Raw genomic sequence first — 19,419 nt, 5'->3', positions numbered from 1 at the left:
GTCTTTTCCTTGAACTGCTCCTACACTATACCCCCGTGCGAGTCCTATTCTACTAGCCTTTTCTTCTAGGAGCGCTTTGGGGGCTGCCTTTGATGACGTGTTGTTCTTCCCTTCTAGGCCTTGGGATGCCGAGGACAGGGTCGTCCTCGGCTGCATCTCTAGGCCATTTGGACTTTCGCTGCATGTCCTCGGCAACGACTCTCCTTGGCGCGGGTCTTGGGCCCTGATGGAAAGTGGGCCAAGATCACAAATTCTCTGGCCCCACAGATAGTTTTATAAATTGGTATATAATGAGTTGAAAAAGATAACCTCAAACCAATTTAGAATTAAATTTTCCTTAATACAAACTCAAATTATTGTTTTTGTTTAGTTTTTTTTTTTTTTTTTTTTTTTTTTTTTTTTTTGAAAATAATACAAACTCAAATGACACTGCCAGATCCACTATTTTAAACTTGAGGCGGTTCACCATAATTAGGTATAAAGTAACTCTCTTATTTGATTTTTTTTTTAATTGCAATTTTTTTTTTGAAATGATAAGAGTTTTTTTTTTTTTTTTTAGAGAAAAATGATAAGAGTTGAAACCTATGTGATAATTACTTTTTACTAATATTTCAATACACAATCATACAAATAAGTTTATTTTTTGTGTAAATAGGATTTAAACTTAATCCCTTATTTGACAACAATTTTTTTTTTATAGATGATTTAATTGGGACCCACCATAATTAAGTACTTATTCAGGAAAAAAAAAAAAAACCATAATTAAATACTTGAATCATTATCTAAAATACCACTTTAATTTATGTGGTGCTTCATCGTCCTTGCAAGTTCCAACACATATATTAAGAATCTTAAAAATAAAAGATCTCTAGTCATCTAGAATCTAGATGGTTGGAAAATAATCAAATCAATGGATCTTAGTTATTTGTGGATGGGTGTATGCTTAGGAAGGAGAACCGCGTATTGTAGTGTCAATTCGAGGCCAAAATGGCCCATTAGCATTAATTTTTGAAATATTTAGCAACAGAGCACTGTTTCGGAAATAATTAGGGAAATACCACTTTTTCTGGTACTCGAGTTTGAGGAGCTCGAGTACCATGTTTTTTTAATCCACCATCGCCCCATATTCAAGGAGCCCTATAGTGGCGTTTTTAAGCCCTATAGTGACGTTTTCGGGCCCTATAGCGGCGTTTTTAAGCCCCCATACTAGGTTCAAAGGGCCCTATAGTGACGTTTTCGGGCCCTATAGCGGCGTTTTCCTGCAAAATTTTTTTTGTAAGTCCCATAACAGGTTCAAGGGGCCCTATAGTGGCGTTTTTAATCCCGATAGTGACGTTTTTGGGCCCTATAGCGGCGTTTTCCTGCAAAATTTTTTTATAAGTCCCCATAACAGGTTCAAGGGGCCCTATAGTGGCGTTTTTAAGCCCTATAGTGACGTTTTCGGGCCCTATAGCGGCGTTTTTTTTTTTTTGAGAAGATGTTTGACCAATGAAAAGATGGTACTCGAGCTCACCATGCTCGAGTACCAGAAAAAGTGGTATTTCCCTAATTATTTCCGAAACAGTGCTCTGTTGCTAAATATTTCAAAAATTAATGCTAATGGGTCATTTTGGCCGTCAATTCGACCTAATGGACCCACACTGTTCTCTACACAAGATTACAAAAACTGAAAGAGATTGACCTGAATATGTGAACCCGTGTGTATATGGTTAAAAATCAGAAAACATTTGGGACGAGATCGTTCCCAGCAAATCAACAGGCCTGCTGGTTCAATCCAGTTCTGTTTTTTCTCAAATATTCAAGGTTGTTCAGATTTCTAACAATGACACCATGTGTACGCGACACCAAGTGTCAACCTTAGCATTTTTTATCAGGGAATCAACGACATTCACATGTCGTTGGGGGTAAGTAAAAGCAAATTTGGTAACATTTCAATTCATTATCAATTTTCCTCATCTAATTAAAAAAAGTAACTACATGAGCTGGACTATTTTTGATGTTGTTGTTGATTCTGGCTAGGAGAGGAGTAATAAAAGCAATTTAACTAGTTTTTATTAGGTCGAGATGGGAAAATCTTTTATCATCTCACAATGGAGTTGTTGTGATTGAATTTTGTTACAGGAAAAGAAATTCTCTAATAGTATTGTAAAATAGAAGAGGGATACTTACTTCAGTTCCTTGTATAACTCACAGACCCAATTGATAAAACCCCTTACAAAAAAATAACTAAAGGATTAAGGTAGGTTTAGAGGCTAATTATTACAATCTATTAATAAGCCTCATGTATTTGGCCATTTGTTAGCTTGCTTCGTTTATTTGGTTAGATACAGTAACTTTTTTCTGAGAAAAAGTTAGATACATTAACTTAGAATAACTATGTTATTAACTATGTTCAAATTTGTTTTTTGGCACGATCCTACTTGTATATCTGTGAGTCTCTAAATTTTATGTGTCATATTATGAAGAGTTAACATCTTGGATTTTATTTATATATACAATAGATTTTTTTTAGCTATAATTATAATTTTATTCAACTTATTCTATATAAGGAAAATGATTCAACCCAAACACAGGGAAATTTGGATTGTACTTTTACGATGTCTCCTAATAGCATGGCATTTACTAATAAAGTCAATAAAATCTTGAATAGGAGTATTTATTTGGATTTATTGGGAAACTTTTATTTTTTATTTTTTATACAAGATAGAATTTCTACTCTAACCTTATCTAAGTGTATATATGTGTGAAGCTCCCTCTTAAAAACTTAAAACCCGGTTTTTGCCCTCTATACTTCACAAGCACTTATACCTGTGGAGTGATTACCGAACCAAGGATGCGCGGTGATGATTTATTGGGAAACTTCAAACTTATAAAAAGGTTAACTTCAAACTTTAAAAAATTTGTTTCTCTCTCTTCTCTTCTATCTCTCTTTCCTCTCTCTTCCTCTTTGTCTCTCTCTCTAATAAACCCATGCAACCCACCTTCCACCAAAACTCAGCCACAAACACCAATTCTTCACAACAATCAAAACCAACCACCACCACCATAGTCAATACCCATCCCAAAATTAAACCCCATAGCAAAAAAAAAAAAAAAAAAAAACCCACAACCACAGTAGCCACCATCCCCATAACACACCACCACCACCTGGAATCCATCACCACCACCATAAAAAAAACTACCAAAATCACAGAGAGGGAGAGAGACGAGACATAGAGACCTTGCCACACCCACCACATATAGCCGCTGCAAAACCCACAACAACCACCAACCAACCCACCATTAAAACCTACCATCATTGAAACCCACCATCATCGAGACCCATCACTTTGACTCACCACCAAAACCTAGCCATCGATTCAACTCCACCACTGAAACCCAACCCCACAACCGCCAAAATTTTCATCCCTAAAATCCAGCCACCATCAAAACCCACTATCACCAAAACCCACCATCAGCGAAACCCACCATCACCAAGACCCACCACCAAAACTTACCCATCAATTTAACTCCACCACTGAAACCAACCCAACAACCACCAAATCTCCACCCTTGAAACCCAGCCACCATATATTTGATCCATCCAAAAATGTGTCAGATAAGAAAAGATAGATTAGAGAGAAACAAAGAGAATAGAGAGAAGATGGAGAAGAGAGAAATAGAGAGAGAAGAGGGAGAGACGGATAACAGTGAAATAGAGAGAAGAGGGAGACATAGTGAAATAGAGAGAAGAGGGAGACACAGTGAAGAGCAAAATAGAGAGATGAAAGAGAAAAATAGTCAAATAAGAGAGAGAAGTAGGAGAGTTGATAAAATATTAGTTTTTAGGTTTATATCCTATGAATAGTGAGGTTGCATATATGCAACCTTAGAGCCTTAGCACTAGGAGGTGTAAAACATCCCCTCCCCCCTCCTAGTTGCTATTTTACCAATTAGAGCCTTAAAAAACCCCCCACATCTGGGTATGTAAACTTTTTTTTCCCCATCTTACCTACAATAAGTTTGGGTATATAGAACTTACTGTCGCTAGTATGTATAAGTAAAATAATACTTTTTTCTCTCTCCTCTTTGCTTCTCACTCTTTGACTCTCTCTTTTCTCTTATTCTTTTCTTCTTTTCTCACTCTTCTCTGACTCTTCACTCTTCTTCCCTCTCATTTCTCTCTCTCTCTCTCTCTCTCTCTCTCTCTCTCTCTCTCTCTCTCTCTCTCTCTCTCTCTCTCTCTCTCTCTCTCTCGTAGCTCTTGCAACAAATACAAGATTTTCATCTTTCAAATCTTTTTTCTTTGACACTGCTCCAAATTCCTCTGACCGTACCTTTGTTGTGCCTTGTAGAAAAACAAGAATTACACACAGGAATGGATGATACATAAAAATGATAATGTTTTGTTTCGGCACATCAGCACATCCTACATAAAAAGGGGGGTGGGTGGGGAGAGAAATGGCAAAATAATTCTACTTAAACTTCCAATGATATCATTAGAAATAACAAAGAAGCAAATCTTTTATTCATTTTCATTTTTTCAATCAATTCTTCTTACTCAATCCATGATTTGGATAGGTTTGGTAAAGATGCTTTTGTTGGGAATAGTGGACTTTGTGGAGGACCTTTAGGAAAGTGTGGTGGATTGAGTAAGAAGAATTTTAATGTAATCTTCTCTCTCTCTCGTAGCTCCAGCAACAAATACAAGATTTTCATCTTTCAAATCTTCTTTCTTTGACACTACTCCAACTGCCTCCGACCGGACCTTTGTTGTGCCTAGTAAAAAAACAAGAATTACACATAGGAATGGATGATACATAAAAATGATAATGTTTTGTTTCGGCACATCAGCACATCCTACATAAAAAGGGGGGGGGGGGAGGGGAGAAGAAATGGAAAAAATAATTCTCTTTCATATGTAGGTTAAAGACATAAGTCACATAACTGCAAGTAATATTGTTACAGGAACTTGCAGCAGCATGATCTGCATCACTTATGCTTGACTTACAACTCTGTCAATTCATTTAACAGTTTGTGTTTATGCACAACACAAACACATATCAAGTATGTATCAAGTTTAGCAACACAAAAGCAAAATTGTGCGTTGACCAGTGCATATTTGTAGATGACCATTGCTTAAACTTCCAATGATATCTTTAGAAATAACAAAGAAGAAAAACTTCCATTCATTTTCATTTTTTTCTCGCGCATACACACAAAGAGCCAATTTTCATATGGGCTAGATCATTGTATCTGCATATGCTTATTTACTTACACCACATGAGGTGTGTTTCTCTTCTTTTTTATTTTTATAAGGGAAATTACATTCGGACCTCCTTCATTGACATGATATAGAAACACCCTACCTAGTCAAGTTGGAGACTTCCCCTAAAGTACTTAAAAAATATGACCATTCTTCTGCATCTTAGTAGAATGTATAGAGGTAAGCACTCCTAGTACCTATGACTTCACATAATGCTCAACTGCCATTAAATTACCTGTCCACCAATATAATCTATGTTATCTAGAACATTTGTCTGCAAAACTCATTGGATCACTAGGAAACAACTTTATAGGGGTTGATTGAGAAATACTACACACAGGCAACTAATGTAGGATGTGAAACAAGTAAAGATGATTGCCACATTATTCATCAAAAAAAGAGATGATGACAACTTAGTCAATTTGTTCATGACATAGGGAAATACAAAATCACTATATAAGATACATAAAGACCGAAAACAAAAGTGCCACTTTATCAATGAGACATATTAAAACAAACCCAATTCACAAGTGAACGAAATGTAGGAATATAACTACGTACCTGAGGCTTGAGCTCTGACATTGGCTTTTGATTTTGTTAATATGAAATATTGTCCACTCAAGGTTTTCTTTACATATCAGTAGAGCAATGTTTTGTCGTGTCCACAAATATTGTTTTGGGGGTCCTCCTCTTTGCATGGAGATGGAGGAAAGGAATATACTTCTATCTTGTATTATCTTGCAGTCGGCCATTGTGAACATATAATTTCCACATCAATAAGTTGAAGTTGATCCGCTTCTCTTCCACTGAAGTAGGGAAAACCAAATGCATAAGACTACAAGACATGTTAGTCTGATATATGGATTCAAGTTTGTTTGATGATAAAATCTAGAAATATTTTTTACTTTAGGCTTTCAATTAATTATTCAACGACTTGGAAACAGTCTTTGCCCTTTTCCTCCAATCCAGCCGGCTATCTATCTAACCCAATTATAGCTAATTCCTCCTTTTAAAATAGAAAAAAATTATTCATCTACCCCTTTTCTGCTTTATATACTTGTTAATGAGTGGGATTTTTTTTTTTTTTTTTGGTGACAATGAGTGGGATACTTTTAATAAATAATCATTCCTCTTGTGTCTTGTCTCTTGCCCTCATTGTTTGAGATATCTCACAGTATGTTGCTGAGCTTAACTCCGGCTAAACTAAACTCTATAAACTCAATCTGGAAATGGGTTTTCACCGATGACCCAAGCCGGGCCTAAATTAATCAAGGAACAAATAGAAAATATAAGACTCCATGCATGCATATTACTCTTTTTACAAAATTTTTACTTGCTGACTCCTTCTATGTCATAAGCTAAAAATAATCACAATCGCCATTCTTTATCCAAAGATTCTCTCTCTAAAATTTCAGGCAAAAAATGAATAAAGGGTACCAGTACTTGAGTAAGTCTGAACATAGCTAAAATTTGTGAGAAACTCTTTGCCATATTTTTCAAGAGAAGTATAACATTTACAATATTTTTATAACAAATTATAGATAGTTAATTATTAGTGGTTCAAATTTGAATATAATACTAAGATTATTTTTTTGCTCTAACAAAAATAACTTATCACTTATTTGCCATTTATGAATTATTATAAAAATATTATAAAAATATTATCCACATATCAATTTCACATTTTTCAATTAAAACATATACGTGTGGACCTGTAAAGTGTAGACACCTCCCCCCATCAAAAAAAATAAAAAAGTATCATTATTTACATCTGTCGATCATTATTTACGCGCTACTTTGTCCATATTCTTGTTTGGCAAAAAACACACAAGTCTCAAAAACTTCCAAGGCCGGCAAGAACAACCGGCCAAAATAAAAATCTCAATGTCCACGTCTGCCACGCAAATGTGACGAAACACTCCCTGTACTCCCATTCCCATAGAACAAATCCGACAAGTAATTCCCCAAATCATCAGGGGCAAATTTGACAAATGACCCCGACCCGCCCCGATTCTTCTCATAGAAATTCCCGTACGCCGCACTAAGCTTTCTCTCCACTGAAACTTTAATCTCGTCTCTCAGTTTCGGGTCGGGCACGACCCACGAACTCTGTTTCTTATAAGCCTCTTCAAACGCCGCCCCGAATTTCTTATAACAGTCCCTGGCTTGGTCCGGCGAAATCTCAGCCGTTGGATCTTCCGGCAACGAAGATATCACTTTGCTCCATCCCATTCTCTCGTAATTCGAAGCGTACTGTTTCACCTTCAACTCATACTTATTCACCCAATCATCACCAAGAAAAAGCTTCAAACTCGAACTGCGGACCTTAGCGACGACGTATTGGAGATTATTGGTTAAGAACAAGTACGAGAGTGCCACGTCCTTGTATAGCTCCGCTTTGCCGTCGAGTTTGCAGAGTAAAACCAAGACTAGCCACGCAAATCGTACGTAAACTGGGCTATCATCGAGCTCGCTTGGGCTACCGAAATATGATTCTGGTAACGGAGTTTGTAGATTTAACGGCCAGTCGGCGACTATATCGGCGAGTGCGCCACTGTAATCGGCGAGGAGAGAGATATAGTTCATCACGTAACGTGTCAATGGGTGGACCCCACCGCCTGGTACTGTAGCTTTTGACGGGTCTTTTTGAATGGCGATTTCGAAATCCATTAACATTGTACGCACAGCATCGCCGAGCTTGATCAAGGAATTAATGGCCTGTGATCGGACGGTGGAGGTTGACTCGTACGAGAAGATGGATTGGATTTCAGGCAAGAGGTCTGCTATTGCTTCGTATAGGTCCAGTGTGCGAAACATTTTCTCGGGGGTTTTCTTGCACTTTGCCACGGTTTCCGGGAATCCAAACAGGATTAGTGCGGCCTCTTTGGAAATCTCAGAGAAGCAAGACTCTCTGATAGAATCTGAGGCAGAGAACACGTGGTCACAGAGAATTCTCTCGCCGTAAAAGAGTGTTTTCACGGCGACCTTCACTGCGTTCAACCAGGTTTTGATTTTCAACTCCACCATTTCCCAATCCATCTTTTGCAAGTGTGAAAGACTAATCTGCCTCTCAACACCGAGATGATACAGCGACTCATCGACAATTGATTTCCGAATTATCTTGTAAATCTTGACGCACTCTCTTCCATAACCAGACGATATCATACAATCCGCAATGGCTTTCAAATCCGCCATCGCGATCATCGAAACTCGCTCCACATCGGAGAGCGAGTCATCCAACTCAGTCCCGAATCGGAACTCGTCCTCCTCCGACTCATCGCTTTCCTCAAAATCCGAAGTGCTCGACCTCGCCGCCGATGATCTCGACGAGCGAACCGAAACCGATTCAGGATCCAAGTTAGCCCTATTGACAGACAAAATCTGATAGAACTCCTTCTCCAACCTCTTCATAGCAAGTTGCATCAAATTCTGAGCCCCGACAATCTTTTCAGAGCTCGAGTTCTCGGTAACCAAGTGCTGCATAGCGGCCTGTAAGTCTCTAACAGAGTTCAAATACTGTTTAGCCTCGTGAGGATCTGCGTGGAAAAGCGAGGTGACGTTTGCAAAGGAAGAAACGTTATTGGAGTCCCATTTGGTAATAAGAGACTCAGCAATCTCAATGTTCTCGTCCATTAGAGACTCAGAGAAAGTGCGGCTAGGTGAAGCTGGTGGAATCATCGCTGTTCTAGAAGGTGAAGCTGAAGGTGAAGGCGATTTGAAAAACACATTCCTCATTCCTTTACTTGGCAATAACAAATATCACAAAAGCTTTTTGTTTTTCTTTCTTTGTTTTGTTTCAGAATGAGAGAGAGAGAGAGAGAGCTAGTGTGCAGAAGTTGAAATTGTTTGTTTTGGTTTTTGATCGAGAGTCGTGGTGAGTGGTGGGAGGTATTTATAGATTGAGAGAGAGCTAGAGAGAGAGGTGACGTGGAGTGTAGGGAAAAAAAAGCGAGGGAGTTAGGAAGTGGGTCCGGTGGAAACTGCGTGAAACGAAATGGTTGACGCTGTTCTGTCGGTAATAGTGTGTGTATATGTACGACTATTACTAATAGTAATAGACTATACGCGGTTGTTGCCTTGTCTTGGCCGTTTGTTTTCGCCAAGTTGCTGTGTGAGTTGCCTTTTTTGCAGGGAGTTATTACTAGTATTTGAAAAATGAGTGGGATGTGATCGATCATAAATGTTTTGTGATTTTGCAAAGAAATGATGGCTTAAGTCAAAAGGGAAGAAGATGGTTGGAAGGAAGTGGGTGGATTTTGTGGTTCAATTTTAAATATTAGTAATCAGTAACATCTTCCTTCCCATTTTATGGGTTTTTTAATTAGTTCCATGAACCGCCTTTTGTTTTCCTTAGCATGACTTCTTCTTTTTTTCTATATAAAATTTCTTGGACTGAATAGTCATCAAAAACAATTTTATAAGTTCTCATTAATTTGTATTAGTCATACTATGAAAAGTTGAATAATTTGTATTAGTCATACTATCAAAAATAATTTCTTCACTTATTTCTTTTCCTTTCTTTCTTCTTTTCTACAAGTTGTAGACATTAATGAATAGGGGGTAGCGCAAGAAAGAATCAAACTCGAAGTTCTATACATCACAAGACTCAAGAGAGGTTGTAACCTTTTCTTTTTTTTTTTTTTCACAAGAAAGGTCGAAAATTGGAACTAATAATGTATCCCTCAAACCCTAAGTTTAAATTTATTTATAAACTCAAATAAGTTGCTTAAATTTATACAAGTTTTATCTAACAATCATTTTTACTTATTGAAAATTGAAAAAAAAAAATTGTATTAATCATGATTGTCAATTATATTTCAATAGCAACAATTCCTGATAAATATGAAGTTATATATATATATATATATATTTATATATATTATCTCAGTTCTATTAGTCAAAGAAAGCATGTTGTCCTTTGTAAATTTGATCATGAATGTAATAAGCTTGAAGTGGTTCAAGTTTGGTTCATTAAGCACTGAAAATATAAATATAAAGTTTAGAGTTTAGATTTTATAACTGTTTATCTATTTTTAGATTATCTTTGAGCTTTGTGTTAATTTCTTAATATGAGATGTGGTATGAGTTTGATAATTCTTATTTGGATTATGTTTAATTTATGCCCTAATAAACACAAAGAATAATAATAATAATAATAATAATTGTGGGGCCGGGGAGCTTATGATCCAGCCCACGCTCTATTAGGGCTCAGGGCCCATGTCGAGGAGGGTGTGTGCCGAGGACGAATGGTGAAAGGCCGAGGTGTCAAAGGGAACAGCTAAGGACGACCCTATCCTCGGCACTCTAGGACTTCAAGGGGAAGTGCAACTTCTCGACGAGGGCCGCCCCCAAAAAGCTCCCTGAAGGAGATACGAGTGGAATGGGACCCATGTGGGGGCACGATGCAGAACTGGTTCAGGGTAAATACGTCCCCTCCACATTAAATGCACTTGTCTGCGTCCTGACCGTGTTGATGAGACAAGACTCCTGGACAGGGTGACTTCGATCATCGCAACTAACAAAAAGCAAGGAGGGATAGCTGATGGGACGGGTACAAAAGCAGGCACCTGCCTGATTAACAAGTGGAGGGCTAAGATCAACTAGAAAGGGCTATATAATGAGAAGTTTAATGCACCAAAGAAGAGGCTGGGAGAAATGGCCAAAAACCAGAGCCTCCCAGCCCGCCTCCAGGAGAAAAACTCCTAGGATGAACACGAGTTAGTTACGTATGAATGCCAAGAAAAAATCACCGTCTTGTGACCAAGGCCTAGCCTTTCAAACCCACGCTCTATAAATGATATTGTTTGGGCCTTTTTACTTGCGAACCCAATATTATTAAGGGTCGTTACAAATCATGTCCTTACAATAATAATAATAAAAAGTTCCTCAATATCGATTTTTTCCTAGTTATTGTATAATTAAAAAAATCAGCACACTCACAAAATAAAAACAATAACCAAAGCCCAAAATGAAAACATACACAAAAGAGTTCAAAATTTGAGAATATAAAAAATAAGAATAAAAAAAAAAAAAAAAACTTGCATAAGAGAACCAAGAACTTAAATGGGTGTCCATTGTTTTGCTTCTTATCATGCACACAAATTTAGAAGCAAAAAAAAAAACAAGTAAGATGAATTTATTAAATTAAAATATAAGCATAAATTGCATCTTGAAAAAAAAAAAAATACAACAACATGAGGTGTATTGTGTGCGATTTAATTATAGAGATGATTTTATTGGTTATGAAAAATTATATTGAAAATTCATGGCTCTGTATATATATATATATATATATATATGAAAATTTTGATAATTAACTATTAGTTGGAGTAGAATTTAAATTTCTAAAACTTAGATGATAAACTTTTATCTAAATTAAATTATTGTTAACTTTTATTCCTTAGTCAAGTGTCTTATAGCATAATATCCTAATAAAATATTAATTTAATAAGATGCAACTTGCGGAAAAAAAAAAAAAGTTTTGTGAGATTTAAGTTTAAAAATATTTGATGATAGACTTTTAGTTTTATTTTTAAGGAAAAATTGTAAATTATTCATTTTAGTTCTTTAACTTTACTTTCGTTCAATTGAGTTATTTAAATTTCAAATACGTTCAATTAAGGCTTTTGTCCAATTCTGTTAAGTTCTCGCCGTTAAAGTGTCTAATTTTTTTTTTTTCAAATCTAAAATAAAAACATATATGGTTTCACAAATTTGCGTAATGAAGAAACATTATTGGTAACTCAAACCAAGAAATGTCATTCTTCTTTACCTTCACCACTATTCTCTTCTATCTCCACCTCTTCCTCAACCCCACTTTATACTAAAACGTTAGTCCTCAACCCCCTCACTACCCCACAAACTAGACCAAGGAGTTGGCGACCAACACTTTGAATTCCTCATACTCATAAGCCTCCCTCCCTCCCTCCCTCTCTTTTCTTTCGAATTTTGCAACTGGAATTTGATCAATTTGATGGTGTGTGTGTATGTGTGTGGAAGTTTTGACCAGTGAACATATTTAAGATTAGTATGTTGTTGTATGTATTTTTCTTATTTTGAAGTTTCGGTCATTGGAATATGCTTGTTGTTCTAGTTGTCAATCAACGAATGTAAGATTCTATTATTTCTCCTATGGAGGAATTGCCTCTTATTGACATTTTTAAGGATACTACCAAGGCTATAGGATCTATGTGAATCTAAAATGTTCTTTCATTGAAAGCCGGAGTAATTGAATATTTTTGCCATTGGGAAATCATTGATTGAAAGTTACAGATGTTGAGTAAAGTAGATTCTTTGAATTCATGCCATGAGAGGTTTGTGGGGGGCAGTGAGGGAGTTGATGAATAGAGTTTGGGTTTGAAGTGGGGCTAAGGAAGATCAACTAGATTTGTTCTTCATCTTCTTTTAAAAAAAATAATTTAAATAATTTTTATTTTTATTGTGGTCTTTGAAATTTCAAAATTAGACACTTAACGGCAAGTAGTTAATGGAAGTGGATGGGAAGCCTTAATTGAAAAAAAATTGAAACATAAAGAACTCAATTGAACAAAAATAAAATTAAAAGACTGAAATGAATTCAAGTGAAACTTAAAGTGTGGATTTTAAATTTTCGCCTTTATTTAAATTAAACAGTTGTTAAATGTTATACCTTAATTTAAGGAAATATATCATAAAAAATAATATAAAATTAATTTACTAATTAGTTGTTCTTAACATTTTGATAATATACTTTTAGTTTGAGTAGAAGTCAAAAAGTTGGTTTTATTTTATTTTATTTAGAAAGAAAACATGGGTTGTTGTTGGGGATTTAAGTTTAGAATTTTTTATAATTGGCTTTTTATTTTGAATAAAATTTAAACTTGTTGAAGTTTAAATGTAAAAAATTAATTTACTAATTAGTTGTTCTTAAAATATTGACAATAGACTTTTCATTGGAGTAGAAGTAAAAATGTGGGTTTTTTATTTATTATTTTTTTTAAGAAAGAAAACTTGGTTTGTTGTATGTGATTTAAGTTTATAAATTTTTTATAATAGGCTTTTAATTTGAATAGAATTTAAATTTGTTGAAATTTAAATGATAAAATTTTACCTAAATTAAATAGTTGATCAATATTATCCCTTAATTTGAAGAAATATATCATAACAAATAATATAAAATTAATTTACAAATTAGTTGTTCTTAAAATGTTAATAATAGACTTTTAGTTGGAGTAGAAGTAAAAAAGTTGATTTTTTTTTTTTTTTTGGGATAAAGAAAACATGGGTTGTTATTTGAGATTTAAGTTTAGAATGTTTTACAATAGAATTTAAATTTATTGAAATATTTAAGTTTCAAATTTTTTTTATAATAGACTTTTAGTTTGAATAGAATTAAAAATTTTTAAAGTCTAAATGTATAAAATTAATTTACTAATTAGTTATGTTCTTAAAATATTGATAATAAACTTTTAGTTGAAGTAGAAATCAAAACGTGGGATTTTTTTATTTTTTTTTTAAGAAAACGTGAGTTTTTTTTTTTTTTTTTTTTGGTGAACAAAAATGTGAATTATTGTTTGGGATTTAAGTTTAGAAATTTTTGTAATAGACTTTTAGTTTAAATAGAATTTAAATTTGTTGAAGTTTAAATGATAAAGTTTTACCTAATTAAACATTTGTTAAATATTATCTCTTAATTTGAGAAAATATATCCTAATAAATAATTGTGGGGCCAGAGAATTTGTGGCCCCGGCCCACCTCACGATGGGGCCCAAGATCCGAGCCGAGGAGAATAGTTTACGAGGACACATAGTAAGAGTCCAAAAAAGACCTAAGAATATGGCCGAGGACGATACTATGCTCGGCACCTCACAAAACGTCTGAAGAAAAGGACAAACTCAGTACAGGGACAGTACAAGAGAGAAAGCTGCCAACACTGTAGTATGGAACCCCGCATCTGACAGGTCTGTACTCCAGACCATGCTATTTAACTTTTCCTAACCACCCCCAACCACTTCGAGGTATGGATTGATAGGACGGGTCTGTACACCAAAAAGCAAAACTTACACGTGGACACTAAACGGGAGGTAAACACTAGTATAAAAGGGAAAGAGAGCCAAGGGAAAGGGGATCCCAAGAAAGGAGGATGAAATCCTACAAAAAGGGAGAATGGGAAGGATATAATGCTCCTCGGACGCAGTCCGAGGACTTAAACCCTCCAAGCTGCATCGAGGTAAGGCTTAGCTATTCAGGCCAAGCCTACCTTCGTATGAGCTTTCATAAAAATCATGACCAGACCGCTGTCCGGTGACCAGGGTCCAGCCTTTCAAGCCCACACTCTACAAATTATATTGTTCGGGCCCTTTACATACGAGCCCAATGTCATTCTTGGGTCATTAAAAATCGTGTCCCTACAATTGGCGCCGTCTGTGGAAAGGCTTGCGCGTTGGCATAGGTGGCGATGGAGTCAAGCCTCTGTCAAGCAAGGGTCTGCGAAGGTTCCTTTATTTCCAGCAACGCGCTATTGTTGTTCCGACATAAATTTCCGCTAGGGGCTACGCCTTGCAGTGCCAATGGCACGGACAGCTCCAGGGGCTTCCAACATCAAACTAACTCTCCCTACCTTGGTTGAGGGGCTAATTTTCAAAAAATACAAGAAAAAAATACAAGTTTTGGACAGAACTAAGGCCTTGTATGGTCCTCGGACTTAAACCTCTGGGGAAACCAACTACTTATAAGAAAAAATATAAGTTTTGAACATAACTAAGGCCTTATATGGTCCTCGGAGTCAAGCCTCTGGGGAAACCAACTACTTACAAGAAAAAAAGAAAAATACAAGTTTTGGACAGAACCAAGACCTTGTATGGTCCTCGAACTCAAGTCTCTGGGAAAACCAACTACTTACAAGAAAAAATACAAGTTTTGGATAGAACCAAGGCCTTGTATGGTCCTCGGACTCAAGCCTCTGGGGAAACCAACTACTTACAAGAAAAAATACAAGTTTTGGACAGAACCAAGACCTTGTATGGTCCTCGGACTCAAGCCTAGGGGGAAACCAACTACTTAAAAGAAAAAAATACAAGTTTTGGACAGAACTAAGACCTTATATGGTTCTCGAACTCAAGCCTAGGGGGAAACCAACTACTTAAAAGAAAAAAATACAAGTTTTGGACAGAACTAAGACCTTGTATGGTTCTCGAACTCAAGCCTACGGGGAAACCAACTACTTAAAAGAAAAAATACAAGTTTTGGACAGAAACAAGGCCTTGTATGGTTCTCGGACTTAAGCCTCTGGGGAAACCAACTACTTACAAGAAAAAATACAAGTTTTGGACGGAACCAAGGCCTTGTACGGTCCTCAGACTCAAGCTTCTGGGGAAACCAACTACTTACAAGAAAAAATACAAGTTTTGGACGGAACCAAGGCCTTGTACGGTCCTCAAACTCAAGCTTCTGGGGAAACCAACTACTTACAAGAAAAAATACAAGTTTTGGACAGAACCAAGGCCTTGTATGGTCCTCGGACTCAGGCCTACGGGGAAACCAACTACTTAAAAGAAAAAAATGCAAGTTTTGGACACAACCTGGACGTTGTATGGCCCTCAGATTCTAACCCGGAGAGGAGTTACCCATTAATAGTTGGGTTAATCCCTAGATCGAATGGAATCCCCAGTTTGTCCTCGGATCCTCAATACCTAGGGAACTAATGCGATTGGGCCAGGTTTTATCAAAAACACGGCCAAAGTCCCTCACTACTCGGCAACACTCTCGGATGGTTCATTTTGAATTTCTCATTCTCGGACGGCTGCCTTACTCGCATTACGGAGCACTCAGCTGTCATCTCGGTTAGTCTTATAAGTTTAGTCTACTGTGGGTTAGCATCATTATATTTGATAATGTCGATAAGATCAAATTAATAGCTTTTTGGTTCAAGGTTTCCTGCCCTAAGTATCATTAAAGGAAAATACACATGTAGTACACCCATTCACAAAGTAATTGCTGCAGAAAAGAAAAGTATTTAGAAGGAAACAGATTCATCTTTTATTAAGACAAAGAAAGTGTACAACGTACAATGAAAGAGCTTGAATAAGCTTATGCTAGAAACTAACTACATGAGCAAAAAGAAAAGATACAAGAAAATGAAAAAAAAAAAAAAAAAAAAAAAGCAGAAGAAGAGGCGCAAAGAAAAGAGATGCAGCAGTTCCAAAATATTGTCTACGGAAACCATTCCTCAATACTTTTACATGCCCATAACTCGGGCAGCAAAAGAACCTAACATGGGGCTAGCACCTTTGAAGAAAAGGTGCAGGGAGTAGGAAGTTGATGAGCCTCCATGTTAGCCACGCTCACGATAGAGCAGATGACGCTGATGACAGAAAACCTTACTACTGTTGCACCAAGAATCTGATGCAACCAGTCCCTACTTTGGATTTTGACTGAAAGAGGTAGAGATATCATCCCCACCTTGACAAAACGGAGGATTATCTTGAGTCTGTGTCTCCCCTGTCCAGACCACACCACCTTGAGTCTCAGAAGGATCCGGTGCCTCTGAAGCGAGTGTAGATCCTTCACCCCCACCCGTGCCTCAAACCTATTGCTCTAAGGGTGGATTGCACTAGAGATGGAGACTGTAAGTATGGCTAAAGGATTATGAATTTGAAGGGGCCGAAAGGTTTATATGTAAGGGGAGTAACCCCCTATCCTACTTATATAGAGGGCAAACTGGTGGCATTTAATCCATGCAGGTTTCCAAGAAGTGCTACAGACAAGACGATCTTGGTACAATTTCCAACACCATCTGCAACCGTAAGGTTTGAATAGCCTCGTAAAGGGGACATATTAAAAACACGCCTCGAGCACTGAAACGTCGAGAACGCCGCGTGAGTAAATCTAGAAGGATGCCACATAATCCGGTGCACCTCCCATGCAAATGGAGAAACACCGACATTAATAAAGTGTAGAGTTGGGCAAGCTATGATTTGAGCCCGACATCACCAAAACCCTCCTCCCCAACCAGGAGGTTGGGCAGCAGGATTTTGAGAGGCTATTGTGGGGCCAGAGAATTTGTGGCCCCGGCCCACCTCACGATGGGGCCCAAAATCCGAGCCGAGGAGAATAGTTTACGAGGACACATAGTAAGAGTCCAAAAAAAACCTAAGAATATGGCCGAGGACGATACTATGCTCGGCACCTCACAAAACGTCTGAAAAAAAAGGACAAACTCAGTACAGGGGCAGTACAAGGGAGAAAGCTGCCAACACTGTAGTATGGAACCTCGCATCTTACAGGCTCGTACTCCAGACCATGCTATTTAACTTTTCCTAACCACCCCCAACTGCTCCGAGGTATGGATTGATAGGACGGGTCTGTACCCCAAAAAGCAAAACTTACACGTGAACACTAAACGGGAGGTAAACACTAGTATAAAAGGGAAAGAGAGCCAAGGGAAAGGGGATCCCAAGAAAGGAGGATGAAATCCTACAAAAAGGGAGAATGGGAAGGATATAATGCTCCTTGGACACAGTCCGAGGACTTAAACCCTCCAAGTTGCATCGAGGTAAGGCTTAGCTATTCAGGCCAAGCCTACCTTCGTATGAACTTCCATAAAAATCATGACCAGACCGCTGTCCGGTGACCAAGGTCCAGCCTTTCAAGCCCACACTCTACAGTTTATATTGTTCGAGCCCTTTACATACGAGCCCAATGTCATTCTTAGGTCGTTAAAAATCGTGTCTCTACAAATAATATAAAATTAATTTACTAATTAGTGAACTTAATCACTTGGAAGTGCAATTACAGCTTCTAAACCCAACTTTTGTTATATAGTATAATATATGATGATATTTAAAATGCATCAAGTTGACCAAGCAAAGTTATACACATGGTTGTCAAAATCGTGATCTGGATCATAGGATCTCACGATTTTATGATCCCACCTCACCAAAACGTTTAAAATTGCAGTAGGATTGTAATTAAAATGGTAGGATTGTATGTAGGATCGTATGGGATCCTACTAATCCTACCGAAAACATAATTTTTTTTTTTTATGGGATAAATTTTTTGTTTTGATGAAGTTTTAAGGGTTTTTATTTTTTCATGTTGTGATAGTATGACTTTTTATTTTATTTTTATAAAATTATGTTAACCTAAGCAAATGTTTTTTAGTTTTTAGTTCACTTGTAATCAAAATGAAGGAATGCTTCATTATTTCTAAATGAAGAATTTGATGTTGGCTTTGCTGCCTTTTAAGTTATAATGTTGTTAAATTTGTTTGATCAATATACTAATTTGTGTTCTAATATTACTAAAATATTTTTTTTATATATAATTTTATCAGTTATGCTTGTATTTGTATATTGATTGATTGATTTTTTTGAGCATGTTCTTTAATTGTTGCTGAGTGGTATAACTTGAATAGTTGAGTATGAAATTGCATCTTGATGTCCTTTGCAGCTTTAGTATACAAATATATAATGTCTACATAGATGATGAAATGGATGATGATGATTAGGAATTTAGGATGGTGGTTATAAGAACCTTAAAATGAGAATAATTAAATGTTCACTTCATCTTAATATTTATCTTACTTTTGGATTTCATATTGTAGTTAGCTAGTTTCTATTTGCTAGCTTATTTTGGATTTCAAACTTGGAACTTAGAACTAGGAAAATATTTTCCATACGTTTTGATAAATATTTTGGTATTTGGTTGTTAATTAAACATTTATTGAACTTTTTATATACATTGGGTTAAAACTTAAATATATTTGTTTCGTTTGTATAGACTTAGCGATATATGACATGCAAATTATATCATACGATGCAACTCTTAGTTTTTTATGAATAAATTTATAATTTACGTGATTATTCAACATACAAAGTCATTATCAATGTGTTTTTTGCTTTAAATCTGAAAATATGTAGGATCTTACGATTCACGATCCGATCCTACGATCTACGATGCCATCTACTTTCAACGATCCTACGTACAATTCCAATTTTGACAACCTTGATTATTCAAGTCTATTTAATTAAAAGGAAAAAACTTAGATACAATACTTTAAATGATATTCCTTAGGTTTCCATCTTAAGATTCAACCATATGACTACTTAACTAAAAAATATACTTTCATCCAATAAGAAAAAATCCACATGGCAAAATTTTAAGAGGGGAACCTAAGAAATAATACCTAAATATTG

At 36.3% G+C, this 19,419-nt stretch overlaps 1 protein-coding gene across 2 annotated transcripts in view; it reads right to left on the bottom strand.

Annotated features, from left to right (window-relative positions):
• Positions 1 to 19,419, bottom strand: part of LOC126732498 (exocyst complex component EXO70H1-like) — a 118,681-nt gene that overhangs the window by 29,398 nt on the left and 69,864 nt on the right. The window contains exon 1 of one of the 2 annotated variants that reach the window (XM_050435404.1): positions 8,799 to 9,113. In XM_050435404.1, coding sequence (XP_050291361.1) covers positions 8,799 to 8,980 — 182 coding nt within the window. In that variant the 5' untranslated portion in view covers positions 8,981 to 9,113. Of the gene's footprint in view, positions 1 to 6,990; positions 9,114 to 19,419 lie in introns of those variants that run through there. The other variant, XM_050435409.1, reaches the window with a different exon arrangement.

Source organism: Quercus robur, chromosome 1 (genome assembly GCF_932294415.1).
Source record: "Quercus robur chromosome 1, dhQueRobu3.1, whole genome shotgun sequence".
Classification (NCBI taxonomy): Eukaryota; Viridiplantae; Streptophyta; class Magnoliopsida; order Fagales; family Fagaceae; genus Quercus; species Quercus robur.
Note: the sequence above shows the minus strand (reverse complement) of the source record. Positions and strands in the feature narration are given on the sequence as shown.